General features: G+C 56.2%; 3 protein-coding genes across 4 annotated transcripts; all 3 read left to right on the top strand.

Moving 5' to 3' along the window:
- Nucleotides 1-255: 255 nt before the first annotated feature.
- CCDC28B (coiled-coil domain containing 28B) lies at nt 256-4,527 on the top strand. Its single transcript, XM_049617599.1, has 6 exons — nt 256-355; nt 1,603-1,793; nt 2,916-3,082; nt 3,210-3,403; nt 3,606-3,628; nt 4,314-4,527. Exons 2-6 carry the CDS (start codon nt 1,630-1,632, stop codon nt 4,366-4,368), a joined length of 603 nt encoding a protein of 200 aa, XP_049473556.1. The 5' UTR covers nt 256-355; nt 1,603-1,629; the 3' UTR covers nt 4,369-4,527.
- A 220-nt stretch (nt 4,528-4,747) lies between these two features.
- On the top strand, nt 4,748-7,439 carry IQCC (IQ motif containing C). Its single transcript, XM_049617594.1, has 5 exons — nt 4,748-4,841; nt 5,260-5,403; nt 5,634-5,898; nt 6,129-6,247; nt 6,368-7,439. Exons 1-5 carry the CDS (start codon nt 4,800-4,802, stop codon nt 7,190-7,192), a joined length of 1,395 nt encoding a protein of 464 aa, XP_049473551.1. The 5' UTR covers nt 4,748-4,799; the 3' UTR covers nt 7,193-7,439.
- A 481-nt stretch (nt 7,440-7,920) lies between these two features.
- Nucleotides 7,921-12,641, top strand: DCDC2B (doublecortin domain containing 2B). 2 transcript variants are annotated; one of them, XM_049617595.1, is made up of 9 exons: nt 7,921-8,189; nt 9,074-9,125; nt 9,585-9,661; nt 9,901-10,032; nt 10,321-10,467; nt 10,580-10,619; nt 11,180-11,411; nt 11,820-11,923; nt 12,474-12,641. In XM_049617595.1, the coding sequence occupies exons 1-9, from the start codon at nt 7,921-7,923 to the stop codon at nt 12,477-12,479; spliced, it is 1,059 nt and encodes a 352-aa protein (XP_049473552.1). In that variant the 3' UTR covers nt 12,480-12,641. The 2 variants fall into 2 exon arrangements, with proteins under 2 accessions (XP_049473552.1, XP_049473553.1); XM_049617596.1 differs by lacking the exon at nt 12,474-12,641 and adding an exon at nt 12,175-12,446.
- Nucleotides 12,642-12,822: the final 181 nt, after the last annotated feature.

Raw genomic sequence — 12,822 nt, 5'->3', positions numbered from 1 at the left:
CCCCCCCCCCACATCCATATCCCTCCACCCTGGCCTTCTGACAAAGCCAGCACCATTTTGTAAGGGACTGTAACTTCTCCCCAAAACTGATGAAAAAGTGAGATTTTTAGATTGCCATCACACAACAAACATAGCCACCTTAGTTCGGGTGGGCAGGTAAAGTCCAGTGAGAGGGGCAGCCTGGTAACTGTTGTAGGCTCCTCCCATCTCCCAAGCACTAAAAAAAGGTCACTTTCTCTTTAAATGCAAATTACCTCCTGCAAGCTCTGCTTCCACACGCTCAGTTCCCTAGGACGGGAGCGCTAAGGGCGGAGGGAACCACGCTTCTGCCTCACTCCAGACCCCAAACCTCCAGGTCAGTTGCCTGCTTCCGGGGTGTGTGTGGGGGGGTGTGGAACATCGCGGGTCCGATGCTGCATTTAGGATCCTGGCTCTCCAGCTGAGGGATCCCTTTGGCACACGGCTTTGAAGACTGAGTGTAGGAAACAGATCCCAGGTGGCCCCCAGCCATTCCTGGGAAGCAGGGGCTCCTGCTCTTCTATCAAGACTTTAACTGGGCCAAGCTGCAGCAACGCATGGCAGAGGACGTGCTCCTATCTCCTCTCCACCACACACCCCCTGGGGACCAGCCAGCCGGGTGCCAATTTCAATGCTTATGCCCCCAGTGCCGCCGCCACCATCCTAGACGCGGGCTTGGTGGCTGCAGCCTGGAGTGAGCAGCTGGGGAAAGCCCCTGTAAAGGGCCCCGGGCCTCCATCGGGAGGACCTCGGCACACCTGAGACTTAGGGGGTGGAGCTGGACCGGAGGCGGAGCGGTACCAGCCACAGGCGCAGCCATTGTTGGAGGCCAAGACAGCCAGCTGCCCGACCACCCACCCCACCCTGGCTGCAGCTGAAGCCGAGCAGGGCCTTTCTGACCGGGGACGGTGAAGCAGCAGGAAGCCTGTCCCAGGGAACTTCTGGGAGTTGCCTGATGTTCGGGGTTGGGGGTGGGCGGAAGAGGAGGGATGCCAGCGTAGAAGTAGCGGAACCCACAGTGAACCCTGTCCCGCAGGCTGTGGCTTCTCCCTCCGTCCCCCATCCACTGCCTGACACCGAGGTCTTCCCAGGCGCCCCCACCCACACCTTGGTCACCGCCCTTTGCTGACAGGGTTTGTCAGCATCTGCCTGGACAGTCGATTAAATAGAAGAAGGTCTAGTTAAGACACCCCTAATCCTCAACTGGCCTCTCCTGCCAGCTCACATCCACCCTGCCCCTCCCCTCCGTGTTTCCTCTCTCAGGTCCGCCCCCTCAGCTCCTGGGACAGGAAATCCCAACAGCAGAGGAACGGTGTCTGGTCCAGCATTTCACGCAGGGCTCAGGTTTTCAGTTAGGGCTGGAGGGCAGGTGGGAGACCTGGGATGGGCCACGGAAGGTCCTTCACATACACATCCAAGACCCTAGCAGTGAGGCGCCGAGATCTGGCCCTGCCCATACTTGACAGAGAAGGGGACAGAGGTCCCAGTTGGTATGAGGGGACAGTTAGAAGTTCCCAGGGCCCTTCCTTTGCAGCTCTCAGGGGTTGCTGGGGGAAGTGACGACTTAGCCTCTCATTGTCTCAGTGGGTCCTGAGGCTCAGCCAGCATCCAATGGAGGACAAGAAGAAGAAAAGGAGTCCCAAGCCCTGCCTGACCCAGCCAGCCCAGGCCCCGGGCACATTACGAAGGGTCCCTGTGCCCACCAGCCACAGCGGCTCCTTAGCCCTGGGACTCCCTCATCTGCCATCCCCCAAGCAGCGAGCCAAGTTCAAGAGGTGGGTACAGAAGAAAAGTAGGGCAAGGAGGGAGGGACCCCAACTCAAGCCTTGTGGGAAGGAAGTAAACCCAACCTTAGCCTAGTTACTTTGCAATGATTGATGCCTTCCCTTGGACTAAGAACTCAGAGATGCCTCAGACCCAGTCCTTGCCCTCAGTGTAGGGAAAAGGCTAGATGGGTCACTGGGATCCCACACTGTGCTGATGCCCTCAGCAAGGAGTGAGCAGTGCTGCCGGAAAGTGACAGGCTGTGGGGCACACCGGGCAGAGACAATGTCTAAGCTGAAGGGCTTGCCTGACATAAGTACAGAAGAAATATATTGCCTGGAAGGTTCCCAGAATCACAGGTGGTTGGGGGCCCTGGAGTGTCATGGAGCAGAAGATGGTAAGGGGATGCTCAGGAGTACAATTTGAATTTTCTGCTTAATTTTTCTTAATGGTAGGGAATTTACACCTTACCCTAAATGTGTCCCTGTTAGTGTCCCGCTAAACACCAGGTGTTCTTTCTCCCATTACTGTGCCTCCCTGTGGCTTTGCACGCTACCTGCCCAAGAGATATGGCTGGGGATGACCACAGTAGGGTGTCGCTGAAGCTCAGGGCTGGAGCAGGAACAGAGGAAATGAGACAGAAGAGAAGGTTCTGGTGGGTAAGGGAGGGGCAGACTGGGAAGGGTCCGTCAGTGCTTTCCTGGGGACAAAGAAAATTCAAAACCGGTTTGAAATAGAAGAGGAGCGCAGAAAGACATTTTTGGGAGAGGTAAGAGGGCTCTAGTGGCAATAAGGAGTAACTGTCCCCAGTGAGGACAAGTGATTCACCCAAAGCCATGGGAGGAATGAGTGCAGGGCTCAGACGAGAACCCCGAAGCTGCCTTCCAGGCATGGTTCTGGCTATGAGTGTCATCTGCAGAAAAAGACTTCTTTTGACCTCTTCTGCCTACCCCTCCTCACCCGCTCCCTTCCCTTCCCAATCCTGGTGCCACGGTAGAAGAGAAGAACAAACATCCCTTTATGGTCGGGAGTAGATAGGAAGATGAATTAGTGCATAGACAGATGGCATAAAAGACTTTGGGGTACCGGGCCACCCCCACCCTGTGACCATGGTCCATGCCCACCCCACCCAGGGTAGGCAAGGAGAAATGCCGCCCGGTGCTGGCCGGAAGTGGGGGTGGCTCTGCAGGCACCCCGCTGCAGCACTCGTTTCTGACCGAGGGGACGGACGTCTATGAGATGGAGGGGGGACTGTTGAACCTGCTCAATGATTTTCATTCAGGCCGGCTGCAGGCCTTCGGTGAGTCCCATGGGCTGGGCTGAGAGGGTGGGGGCGGGGGCAGACACGGCTGGAGGGCCTGGTCTCTGGGCGGTGGCTGGGGCCAGGGTCCCAAGCTGCTCCCAGGGCTCAGACAGGTGTTGTCCAGGGAAGGAATGCTCCTTTGAGCAGTTGGAGCACGTGCGGGAGATGCAGGAGAAGCTGGCCCGGCTGCACTTCAGCCTAGACGTGTGTGGGGAAGAGGAGGAAGAGGAGGAGGAAGAGGACGGGGTCACTGAGGGACTGCCAGAGGAACAGAAGAAGACGATGGCCGACCGAAACCTGGACCAGCTGCTTAGCAATGTGGGTCAGGGCTGGGTGCTTTGGTTCTTGGGGACATTAGAGGGTGGGGGAGGTACATCATCCTAAGACTAGTCCTGGACCCGGGGTGAAAAGCTGGGGGGTGCATGGAGCCTCAACCCCCACCAGAAGATGGCTGGAAAAGCATCTGGGTCTGGGCCTGGTGCCTCTCCTGACAGAAACCTCCTTTTCTCTCTGTTGACAGCTGGAAGATCTTAGTAACTCTATGTATCCTTTTCAAGGGACCTTGCAGCATGTACATGTGTCCCCACCTCCCACAGAAGAAATCAGTTTTCTTCTCCTCACCACCCTCTAGGAGTATGTACAATATAACCAACATCTCCCCTTTCAGTCCTGCTAAAGCAGAATTGGCCACAAACTGCCCCCATGCAGAGTTCTCCCGAATATCAGGAGAAAAGCCATTGCAGGGAATGTGATTTATCTACTTATGAAAATCTCTGCAAGTGAGGCCCCTGGCTGGCTCAGTCGGTAGAGCAGGGTACTCTTGATCTCAGGAACACGAGTTCAAGCCCCACGTTGGCAGAAAATCTTTGCAAGTACTTTACTGACACCATGGCAAAACTTGCCTGATGTCTTTCTACTTTTTCAACATTCAACAATTATTTTTCACTGATTTAGATGATCTCCGCATCTAGTCTCAGCCAGAAGTAGTGCGGGTGCATGTAACTGCATGATCTAGAGCGAAAGAGCAGGAGGGAGGGGGAGGGGGAGGGGGCTGGTGGGAGGGGAGGGAAGCCACCCAGGAAGAAGGGCAGGTGTGGACTGCAACCTGGACCACAGACCACCTGAGTCCTTCGCCTTTGTGCAATTGAGGAAACTAAGCCTGTTTAGGATGGGGAGACAGGGCTGGAAAGACTGGGGTCCAAGGCATCGCAATCCTTGACTGGCACAGACAGAAGTTGCACCTGGCCGAGAATGCCGAGCCTGAGGAGCAGTCAGCTGTGTAGGTGTCGGACCCAGGACCAGACTGCCTCTCTCATTCCCTTCAAACTGTGACTTTTTACGAACTCGATCGGGTATTCCGCGGCCCCCCAGGTGCTATGGGGGAGGGGGGCGCTGGATGAAATTAAACCAGAAAGAAAGACACCGGCTCCGTGTGCTCCCTCCCCTCCTTGCGCCTTTACTCGGCCGGGGACCGCAGGCCCGGGCCTCCGCAGAGACACCGCTGCGCGACACACTGGTTTAGGCGGAACCGCTCAGGAGCTGGAATTCCCAGCGTAGTTCTGGAAGCTGGAGTTGGAGGCAGGTGCCAGGACCTGGCGGCCACCGCGGGAGGAGCAAGGTTGCCGTGGAGACGGCGGGGGCGGGGCCTTGCGCGGCGCGGACTAGTGACGCACGGCGCAGGCGCGCGGTAAGCGGCCGGTCCGTTGGCGCCCGGATGGAGCGGGAGCGGTTGCTTCGCGGGGTGTCGGTGCTGCAGGTGCGGAGCGGGCTGGGAGTGCATGATTCCCACCACGGGGTCTCGGACTGGGGTCTTCGAACGAGATGAAGCTACCACGTTCGGCCACCTACCCTCGTGTCCGCCTCCGGAGTTACCGACCCATCCCCACCGCCCTGACGAATGCTGGGACCCACGGGCCCCCACCGGCCTTCCACTCCCACCACACGTTCCTGCGGGATCCAGCAAGTGGCGGGAAGGGCTTCAAATCGAAGAGGGGGATCCAGTCCAGCATCCTCCCTTGAACCCCCGGAGACTGTTCTGACAGCGTCACCTATCCTTTTCCCGCGGCCAGGTCCCTTCTTAGAGTCACTGGGATGAGCTCTCCAGGAGAATCCTCCAGGAATCCCCCCACTTTTGCAGTGATAAGCGTTTTCTTTCCCCTTATTCTCCACACCAGGCCTGCGTCCGGGGCTTCTTGGTCCGACGCCACATCCAGAGACTGCGAGATGAGTATGAGGCTGTTGTACGCGAAATCGAGGGTGACCTGGGCACGCTTCAGTGGACAGAGGGTTGGATTCCCAGGCCCCAGTTTCTCCCAGAGGTAGTACACACCCCAGTGGAAGAAGGGAGGGAAAGGAGGGACCTGGGCAGGGGATTCGAGGAAACGGTAGAAACCACCCTTCCTGTTGACAAGTTTTTCTCAGTGGAAGGACCAGCAGACTCCACTCCTCATATCCCAGTCCTTAGTCCTTACTGCCTTATACGCTAAATCTTGGCACCCAGAAATTTGGAAGGTTTAGCTGTCAGGTTCTCCTACTTCTGTTTTCTCAGAAAGCAAAATCCCATCGGACCTGTAAACCCCAAGAGAGGGCACCAAATCCAGAACAGCAATGGCGGGGCCGCTTCTCATGTAAAGAACCTGAGAGAGAAGCTGTCTTTGGGGAGATGATGCTGAAGCAATCAGGACAGAGCTCAGCAAACTCGGGAAGTCTTCCCTGCAGAGGTGACAGTCCCCCGCCTCAGGATGAGCACAGCAGGCAAGCCAGGAATCCCGGCCAAGAGGAGACCAGAGCTATGTCAGGGATGGAAAACCCAGGTACCTCTCTGCCTAGACTGAGGGCAAACCCCTGACGCTCTCTGAGCCTTAGCTTTCCCATCTGAAACGCCAAAGGCTTGTGCTAGATAAGCTGCATCTCTCTTCTTCCCAATGCCTGGTTAAGGGCAACTTAGGGGTGGGCAGGAGGAGAGTGTCAGGGCCAAAGGATAGGCCAGTGCCCAGTGTATACCCCTAAAAGCCTTCTCCCTTTTTCCCTCCCTCCTTCACAGAAGCTGTAGGTCCAGGACTGCCCCACAGCCAGACCAAGCTTCAGGAACTCCAGTACCACCACAGCCACTTGGCCATGGAACTGCTGTGGCTACAACAGGCCATCAATAGCCGAAAGGAGGTAGCCACTAATTTGAAGCCTTTTCTGCACGTTTAGGGCCAAGGGAGGAGGTTAGGGAAAAGCCTCCTGCTATGCTCAGACAGTCCTGCCTGGTACAGTGTCTTTTCTCTTCCCCAACAGTACCTAATTCTCAAACAGACACTGACATCCCCGGAGGCAAGCCAGATGAGAGACAAGCCCAGCATGTGCCCAGACCACAGGGCTCAGACCTGTGTGAGGGCTGGGTCACAAACAAGCCCACCACTGAAAGACAAGTTCTACAGAGACAGGACCATTAAAGACCCGGACCATGTAGATAACTCCTCCTGGAGGCTGAAATCACAACCCCACAAGTCCCTGGAAAGCCTGGCCACTACAGACAAAACCACTGCTGGGGTCAAGCACAGGGATCCATGCAACAGGAGGGCTAGAGCACAGCTGCTCACACTATCCAATAACCAGGCCTTAGAGAACAGGCTCACTAGAGAGCCACACCGTGGAGGGCCCTGCCTGCAGTTGATGAGAGTCCCGGAGGACCAGATCCCCAAAGGCCTCGAACCTAGGGGCTACTGTTCTGAAAAAGCCAGGATGCAGGTGCCCACACTTGGTGAGGACCCGGATATTGAGGATAAGTCTCCCAGAAAGCCAGAACGCGAAGAGCCTGATTGCCAAAGAGCTAGGCCACGAGAGTTGGACCTCTCAGAGGACCGTGGCATCTGGGATGAGACCTTGGCAGAGCATGGTGGCCAGGATCTCTGGGAGACTAAACCACCCAAGGGCCAGATCCCTAGGGAGAAAAGCTCCAGAGATAGAACCTCCAGTGAACCTAGCCATGAACAATCAACAAACCAGAGGGCTGTACCATGGCGATCGAGGCCACCTAAGAAACTGTCTTTGACAGAGTCTGCCCACACAGGAGAGGACCACTGGAAGGACAAGCCATGGAAAACAGGACCACCAGGCTAGACCCTGGGGAGCCAGGGCCTCATCCCTTGCTCCCTGGTACTAGCTCTACCTCCTGCCCTTGGCCATTGGTGGCTCATGGGGCCAAGAGAAGCTGGAGCAGAGAGCTGGCACCGGTATAAGGAGGGGTGGGAGAAGGATACTCTTTCATCTTCCGCCTGTGGCTTACTCCAAATTTGGGGGCAGGGAGTTACCTGGGATAAGTAAAGTGGGGAGCCTGGTGGAGAATAAAGGTTTTTCTTGGCTTCTGCACCTGGCTGTATTTGTCTTCTGCCTCTGTTTAGGACAGACACTGGGGCCCACGTGTTCCTTTCCTGCTGGCATGGGGCATCTTCCACAGTGCTGGCTGGGAACCACAGTCCAGGGGCAGACTGGCCATCCTTAGGAACAGTCCCCAAAGCTGATCCACCTTTGAGCTCAGCCCTTGGGCTGCAGGGTGGCAGAGAGCTTCAGAGAATTCCTCCCTCTATCCAGTATCGGAACATCTGTGTTTCAGTGCAATCTCCACCATTGCCTCCCTCACTGAGCCCCAGGGTGTTCCCTTCCAGTATAGTGATCAGATCCACCCTACTCTGTGTGGCTGGATGAGACCCTGAACACAAACAGATGCTCCTGCGGAGTCTCTCCCCACCTTCCTGGGCGAGGGTGCAGGACTCCACCTCTGATTGGCACTGCTCCCAGCCTGCCTAGTTGCCTGGCAACAGCTCCGCGTCTCTTGCCGAGGACACACTATGGCCGGTGGTGGCAATCCAGCAGCCAAGAGGGTAGTGGTATACCGGAATGGGGACCCCTTCTCCCCAGGCTGCCAGCTGGTGGTGAGTCAACGCCGCTTTCCCACCCTGGAGACCTTCCTCTGTGAGGTGACATCGGCTGTGCAGGCCCCAGTGGCTGTGCGGGCCCTCTATACGCCTCGTCATGGCCACCCTGTCACGGACCTGGCGGACCTGCAGAACGGAGGGCAGTATGTGGCTGCTGGCTTTGAAAGATTCCGCAAGCTGCAGTGAGTGGGCTGGGGCTGCTTAGGGCCTTGGGAGGGAGGTAACTGCAAGCACAATAGCACGTGTTCAGTACTATGTACGTACAGGCACTTTACGTGTTCTCTTCTGGAATATGGCAGCCCTACGCAGGAGGTGGTCTTATCCCTGTTCTTTAGAAGACAATCAAGGAAACCTGCCTAAGAGTACCCAACAAATAGTGGAGTCATGGCTCCGGGTGAAGTCTGATGTTCATGCCCACCACCATCAGGACCAGAACATTCTCCAGCAGGTTGAGCCCCTTTTTCCAAAGGCTCTTGATTGGATTCTACCACCATCACCACCAAACACTTAAATCCATCTAGCACTTCCTCCTTGCTGTGATTAGGTCTCCTATGCTCCCCACTGGGCTGGGGCCACCCCCTTTGCAAGGTGGGGCCATGCCTTCCAAGATGGGAAAAGAATTTGAGCATCTGAGCTTCCAGGTGCTACTGAGCTGTTGATGGTAGCATAAGGAGCAAGGGGTGGGAAGTCAGGGCCCAAGGTGGGCCCTGTCACCTGTTACTTCTGTGTTACTTTAGGTGAGTACTTAGCTTTCAGTCTTCTAGAAAATGAGATAAAACCTCATGAATGAGAAAACTTCTGAGCTACAGTAAGATGCTTAATGAACTAGTTTCTCTTGACCTTTAATCTTAATGGTTTGTCTGAGGCTCCGGTCTGGGTGGTCAGCCTGATGCAGGGCCCTAAGGCAGGCTCAAAGGCCAGGATGTTTCTGGACTGAGGTGTCTTGAGACTGGCCCAGTGGGAATGGATACCTGCTAAGCTGAGCCCCGGACCCTCACTCTGGCAGCTAGCAGGGTGTTGAGGTCCCAGGCTCCCGAGATGACCTGTGACCCATCTGTCTTTTCAGCTATTTACCCCCTGGACGGAAGGCTCCAGGTGGAAAGAGCAGCAGACTCTCAGTGAGTGGGGGTGGGTGGGTGGGTGGGTGCTGGCTTCTAGCCCTCTGTCTTCTCCCTGCTCTTGGGATTGTTCCCAGTTCGGTCTGGGAAGTCAGGGGCCCTGGAAGTAGCAGGATCTGCTGCTGGGAGGCGGGGCACTCTCCACACCCTCTCTGGAGCCAGCTACTACCCTTCCTGGGGTGCAGGATTTCAAGATGCTATCCCTTGCTCCTTTCCCAGCCTCTCCCTTTACCTCCAGGTTGTGGTCCCCAAAGGAAAAAGGAAGCTGTAAAACACACGAGGGCAAGGGGATGGTTGGGATGTGACTTCAGGGAGGGAGAAGCTCCCTTTGGTGTAAGGTGTGACCAGTCCCATCCCTCCTTGTCCCCTCCTTCAACCACCCTACCCACCTCAGACGAACCCACCCCTAACCAAAGGCCTCAACTGTCTTCTGATCTGAGGGCCTGACTTGGGTTTCAGGATCCTCCTGAGACTCACTGCCCATGTGATGGGACCTGTGGACCACGACCACCGGCAGGTTCCCCCTGCTATATCCAGTGAGTGCTGGTGTCGGGGAGCAGGAGCACAGATTTTGTTTCAGTAAGACCAAGATGTGGGTGGGATTGTTCCAGAAGCCCCTGGTCTCTGGTGGGGATATAAAAAGTCCCAACATGCCTGATGGGTGAAAATGGACCAATGTTCTTAGACCATTTTCTGGCCCTGTGCTACCCTTCTTCCTCTCATACGTGGGGAGTGCTGGGGACCCTTCTCCTTACCAGGCTGCTCTTTGTCCCAGTGTGTTCAGGAATGGGGACCTGTTAAGTCCCCCATTTAGCCTGAAGCTGTCCCAGGCAGCCAGCGAGGACTGGAAAACAGTGTTGAAGCTCCTGACTGAGAAGGCCAAACTACAGACCGGAGCTGTGTGCAAGTGAGTATGGGGACTGAGGAGACCCAAAAGTCCCTGGGGGGCATCTCCCTACAGATTTCGGCTGTCCTTAAGGACAACAAGGCAAAAGAAAACATGTTTCCCCAAATGGCACTTCCTTCTATGCTGAGCCCTTGGAGCCAGGGCAGAGCCTAAGAGACTGGCCCAGATGTCCAGAGGGCAAGTGGCCAAAGGGTACCTTGGAATAGTTGTACCCAACCCGTCACAGTCTGCTAAATATGAACAGGGATCTAGTCTACTGGCCCCTACCCACCTACCTCTCTCTCCCAGACTCTGCACCCTGGAAGGGCTCCCACTGTCAGCAAGAGAGGCTCTGGTGAATGGCCATTACTATGTGGCTGTGGGAAAGGATGAGTTCAAGGCCCTCCCCTATCTGGAGCTGCTGGTGCCTAGCCCCTCACTGCCCAGGGGCTGCTGGTATGTATGTGTGAGGCGGTGGGTAGCAGGGTAGAGCAGCGGAAGCCACCCTGATTCCATGCCTTTCTCTGCCTACTATAAACTTTTTCTTTTTTTTTTTTTTTTGTTGCAGGCACCCTCCAGACCCAAAGTCTAGGCCTCACAAGCAGCAGGTAGGTGATGGGGGAGGCCACGGGAGGCAGGAAAGATGAGGGGTGACTGGCTGACCTCTCCTCCAGCTTAGGCTCTCACCACATGTCCCTGCGTCCTCTCAGTCACCTTGTGAAACAGAGGTTATCGTTCCCATTTTCTAGTGGAGACACTGAAGTTCAAAGGAGTGAACTAATTTGTGCAGGATGACACAATTATTGAGTGGCAGGGGCCAGACCAGAACCTGGTCTAAGAGACAGCTCAACCAGGCTCCACGAAGATCTTTAGACTGAGTTGCTGGTCCTAAAGCCTTTCTGCCAGGTTGGATGCTGGGAGAAAAAACTGGCATATCTGACATAGCAAGATCCAAAGGAGCTTATCCGCTCCTCAGCTGATCCCAGACCTGAGCCCTCCCAAAAGATGAGCCAGTGAGCACTGGGGGGCTCGGGGGCACAGCCTGGCTTCACTGGGCTTCTTAAGTGCCAGGCACCAGCTGTTCTGTCCCTGGATAAGGCAGCCTGATGGGAAGAGGGAGCCAGGAGGGAGCATGCAGGCTATGAAGATGGACGGCATCTCTCCCAAGCTCCCGCAGACACCAAGGGCATTCAAGCGTGGCCTGGCAGGAGAGAAGGCAAGAAGAGCCAGCACCCACAGCCCAAGCCCAGTCTTCCCTCTACAGGCCCATGGCCACGGGGCACAGGCAACCCAGCCCTCTACAAAGGAGCCAAGCCAAATTGAGCCATCTGCTTTTCATGCCAGACGCCAGCAGGCCATTCAGCCAAGAAGCAGGCTCCCCACTCTCTCATTTCCATCAGGTGAGGGGACCCTGGGACCCTCTCACCCACCCTCTGACAGGGATCCAGGATGGTCCCTGCTGTCATGGGAGAGGCCTATGGGGGCAGAATGCCTGGGTACAGGGCCGGCCCTGACCTCAGCACAAATCTTTCCTGCTCCCCCATGTGCACATGCGGTCCCTGGCCTCTTCGCAGGGACCTGGCAATACAGAAAGAGGCACAGGGAAACTCAAAGCACTGAAACTTCAGCGGGGGGTTTGAAAGGGATGGAGGCCAAAGGCCTGCCTGGGAGCTATGCTGCCATCCTCTGAGGTAGTAGGGAACGTGGAGCAAGGCTCAGGGGAGGGCAGGGGGAGGGGCTGGGAGAGAAGGTCAAGGGAATGATGGCTCCTCAGCCTGGGCATCAGCCCGCACTGCGTCCCTCATCAGGAGTCAAAGGAGTATATGAGGCTCCCCACCCAAGGAAGGAGACAGCGGGGGCCCAGGAAGTGCCAGATGATGAAGACACCTGTGCAGAGGAACTCTTGGATCAGGTGTGCCGGGGCTGGAAGCAGTATGTTGGTTCAGGAGTTCTGAGCTGGAATCGCAGCCCTGGGTCCCAGGGTCAGTTCCCCCTTGGCGCTGTAAGCAGATCGAACTCTCCAAGCCCAACCTCCTACCTTGTTAAATGAAAAGCAGATCCAAATTTCTAGTCTCTTCCTTTCCTGGGGTCAGAAACTTCAGCTGAGGGCTGGAGACAAGGGATGCTAATGCTCCATTATGTACGGCCTTCCGCCTCCTCCAGAGGGCAGTGCAGATGGTGGACGAGGCCCTGTGCCTGGAAAAGCAGCCTGGGACTGGGGCAGCGATCTCAGCCTCAGCCCTGTCTCTGCCATCTTGGGCACCAGCAGTTCCAGCCGGGAACTGGGGCGTCCACTCTGCAGCCACCATTTATCCTTGCCTCCAGCAGCCTGTTCCAGGGGACCCAGCGCCCCGCCTGGGCTCACAGGATACCCTGTAGCCCCCTCAGCCCTGCCCCACTCTTCTGCTCCTAAACCCACATCCTAGCCTTACTTTCCTTTCCTTACTTTCCTTTCCTTACAGCCCTAGCCATGGAGGCCATGTCCTTAAGGGATTATCTGGCCAGAGAGAAGAGGAGCCAATCAACCTTTGTAGCCAAGAGAGACTACAAACTTGAGAGCAGGTCTGTCACAATAAAAGAATACTTACTATCCTCCGTCTGTTTAGTGCAGATTTATTTGAGGCTACTGCTCGCCAGGTACCGTACCACATGGCTGGAGTGAGGTGGTGCAGGGGCCCACAGGAGGCTGGCTGGCTGAGAGGGGCAGGCTGGTGAGGATTTCCACCCATCTCATGGGTGGGACAGGCGATGCTACCAGACCGCTCATCTCCTCTGCACCTGCCATTCATCCCCTCAGATGCCCCTCAGGCA

This window comes from Panthera uncia (assembly GCF_023721935.1).
Source record: "Panthera uncia isolate 11264 chromosome C1 unlocalized genomic scaffold, Puncia_PCG_1.0 HiC_scaffold_4, whole genome shotgun sequence".
Lineage (NCBI taxonomy): Eukaryota > Metazoa > Chordata > Mammalia > Carnivora > Felidae > Panthera > Panthera uncia.
This window is presented reverse-complemented; position numbering and strand designations above follow the sequence as displayed.

Coding starts and splice junctions, on each gene's coding strand:
- CCDC28B (XM_049617599.1), top strand. CDS start 1,630: ATGGAGGACAAGAAGAAGAAAAGGAGTCCCAAGCCCTGCCTGACCCAG. Junction 1,794..2,915: donor CAGCGAGCCAAGTTCAAGAG/GTGGGTACAGAA, acceptor CACCCCACCCAG/GGTAGGCAAGGAGAAATGCC. Junction 3,083..3,209: donor AGGCCGGCTGCAGGCCTTCG/GTGAGTCCCATG, acceptor GGTGTTGTCCAG/GGAAGGAATGCTCCTTTGAG.
- IQCC (XM_049617594.1), top strand. CDS start 4,800: ATGGAGCGGGAGCGGTTGCTTCGCGGGGTGTCGGTGCTGCAG. Junction 4,842..5,259: donor GCGGGGTGTCGGTGCTGCAG/GTGCGGAGCGGG, acceptor TCTCCACACCAG/GCCTGCGTCCGGGGCTTCTT. Junction 5,899..6,128: donor GTCAGGGATGGAAAACCCAG/GTACCTCTCTGC, acceptor CCTCCTTCACAG/AAGCTGTAGGTCCAGGACTG.
- DCDC2B (XM_049617596.1), top strand. CDS start 7,921: ATGGCCGGTGGTGGCAATCCAGCAGCCAAGAGGGTAGTGGTATACCGG. Junction 8,190..9,073: donor GAAAGATTCCGCAAGCTGCA/GTGAGTGGGCTG, acceptor CTGTCTTTTCAG/CTATTTACCCCCTGGACGGA. Junction 9,662..9,900: donor GGTTCCCCCTGCTATATCCA/GTGAGTGCTGGT, acceptor TCTTTGTCCCAG/TGTGTTCAGGAATGGGGACC.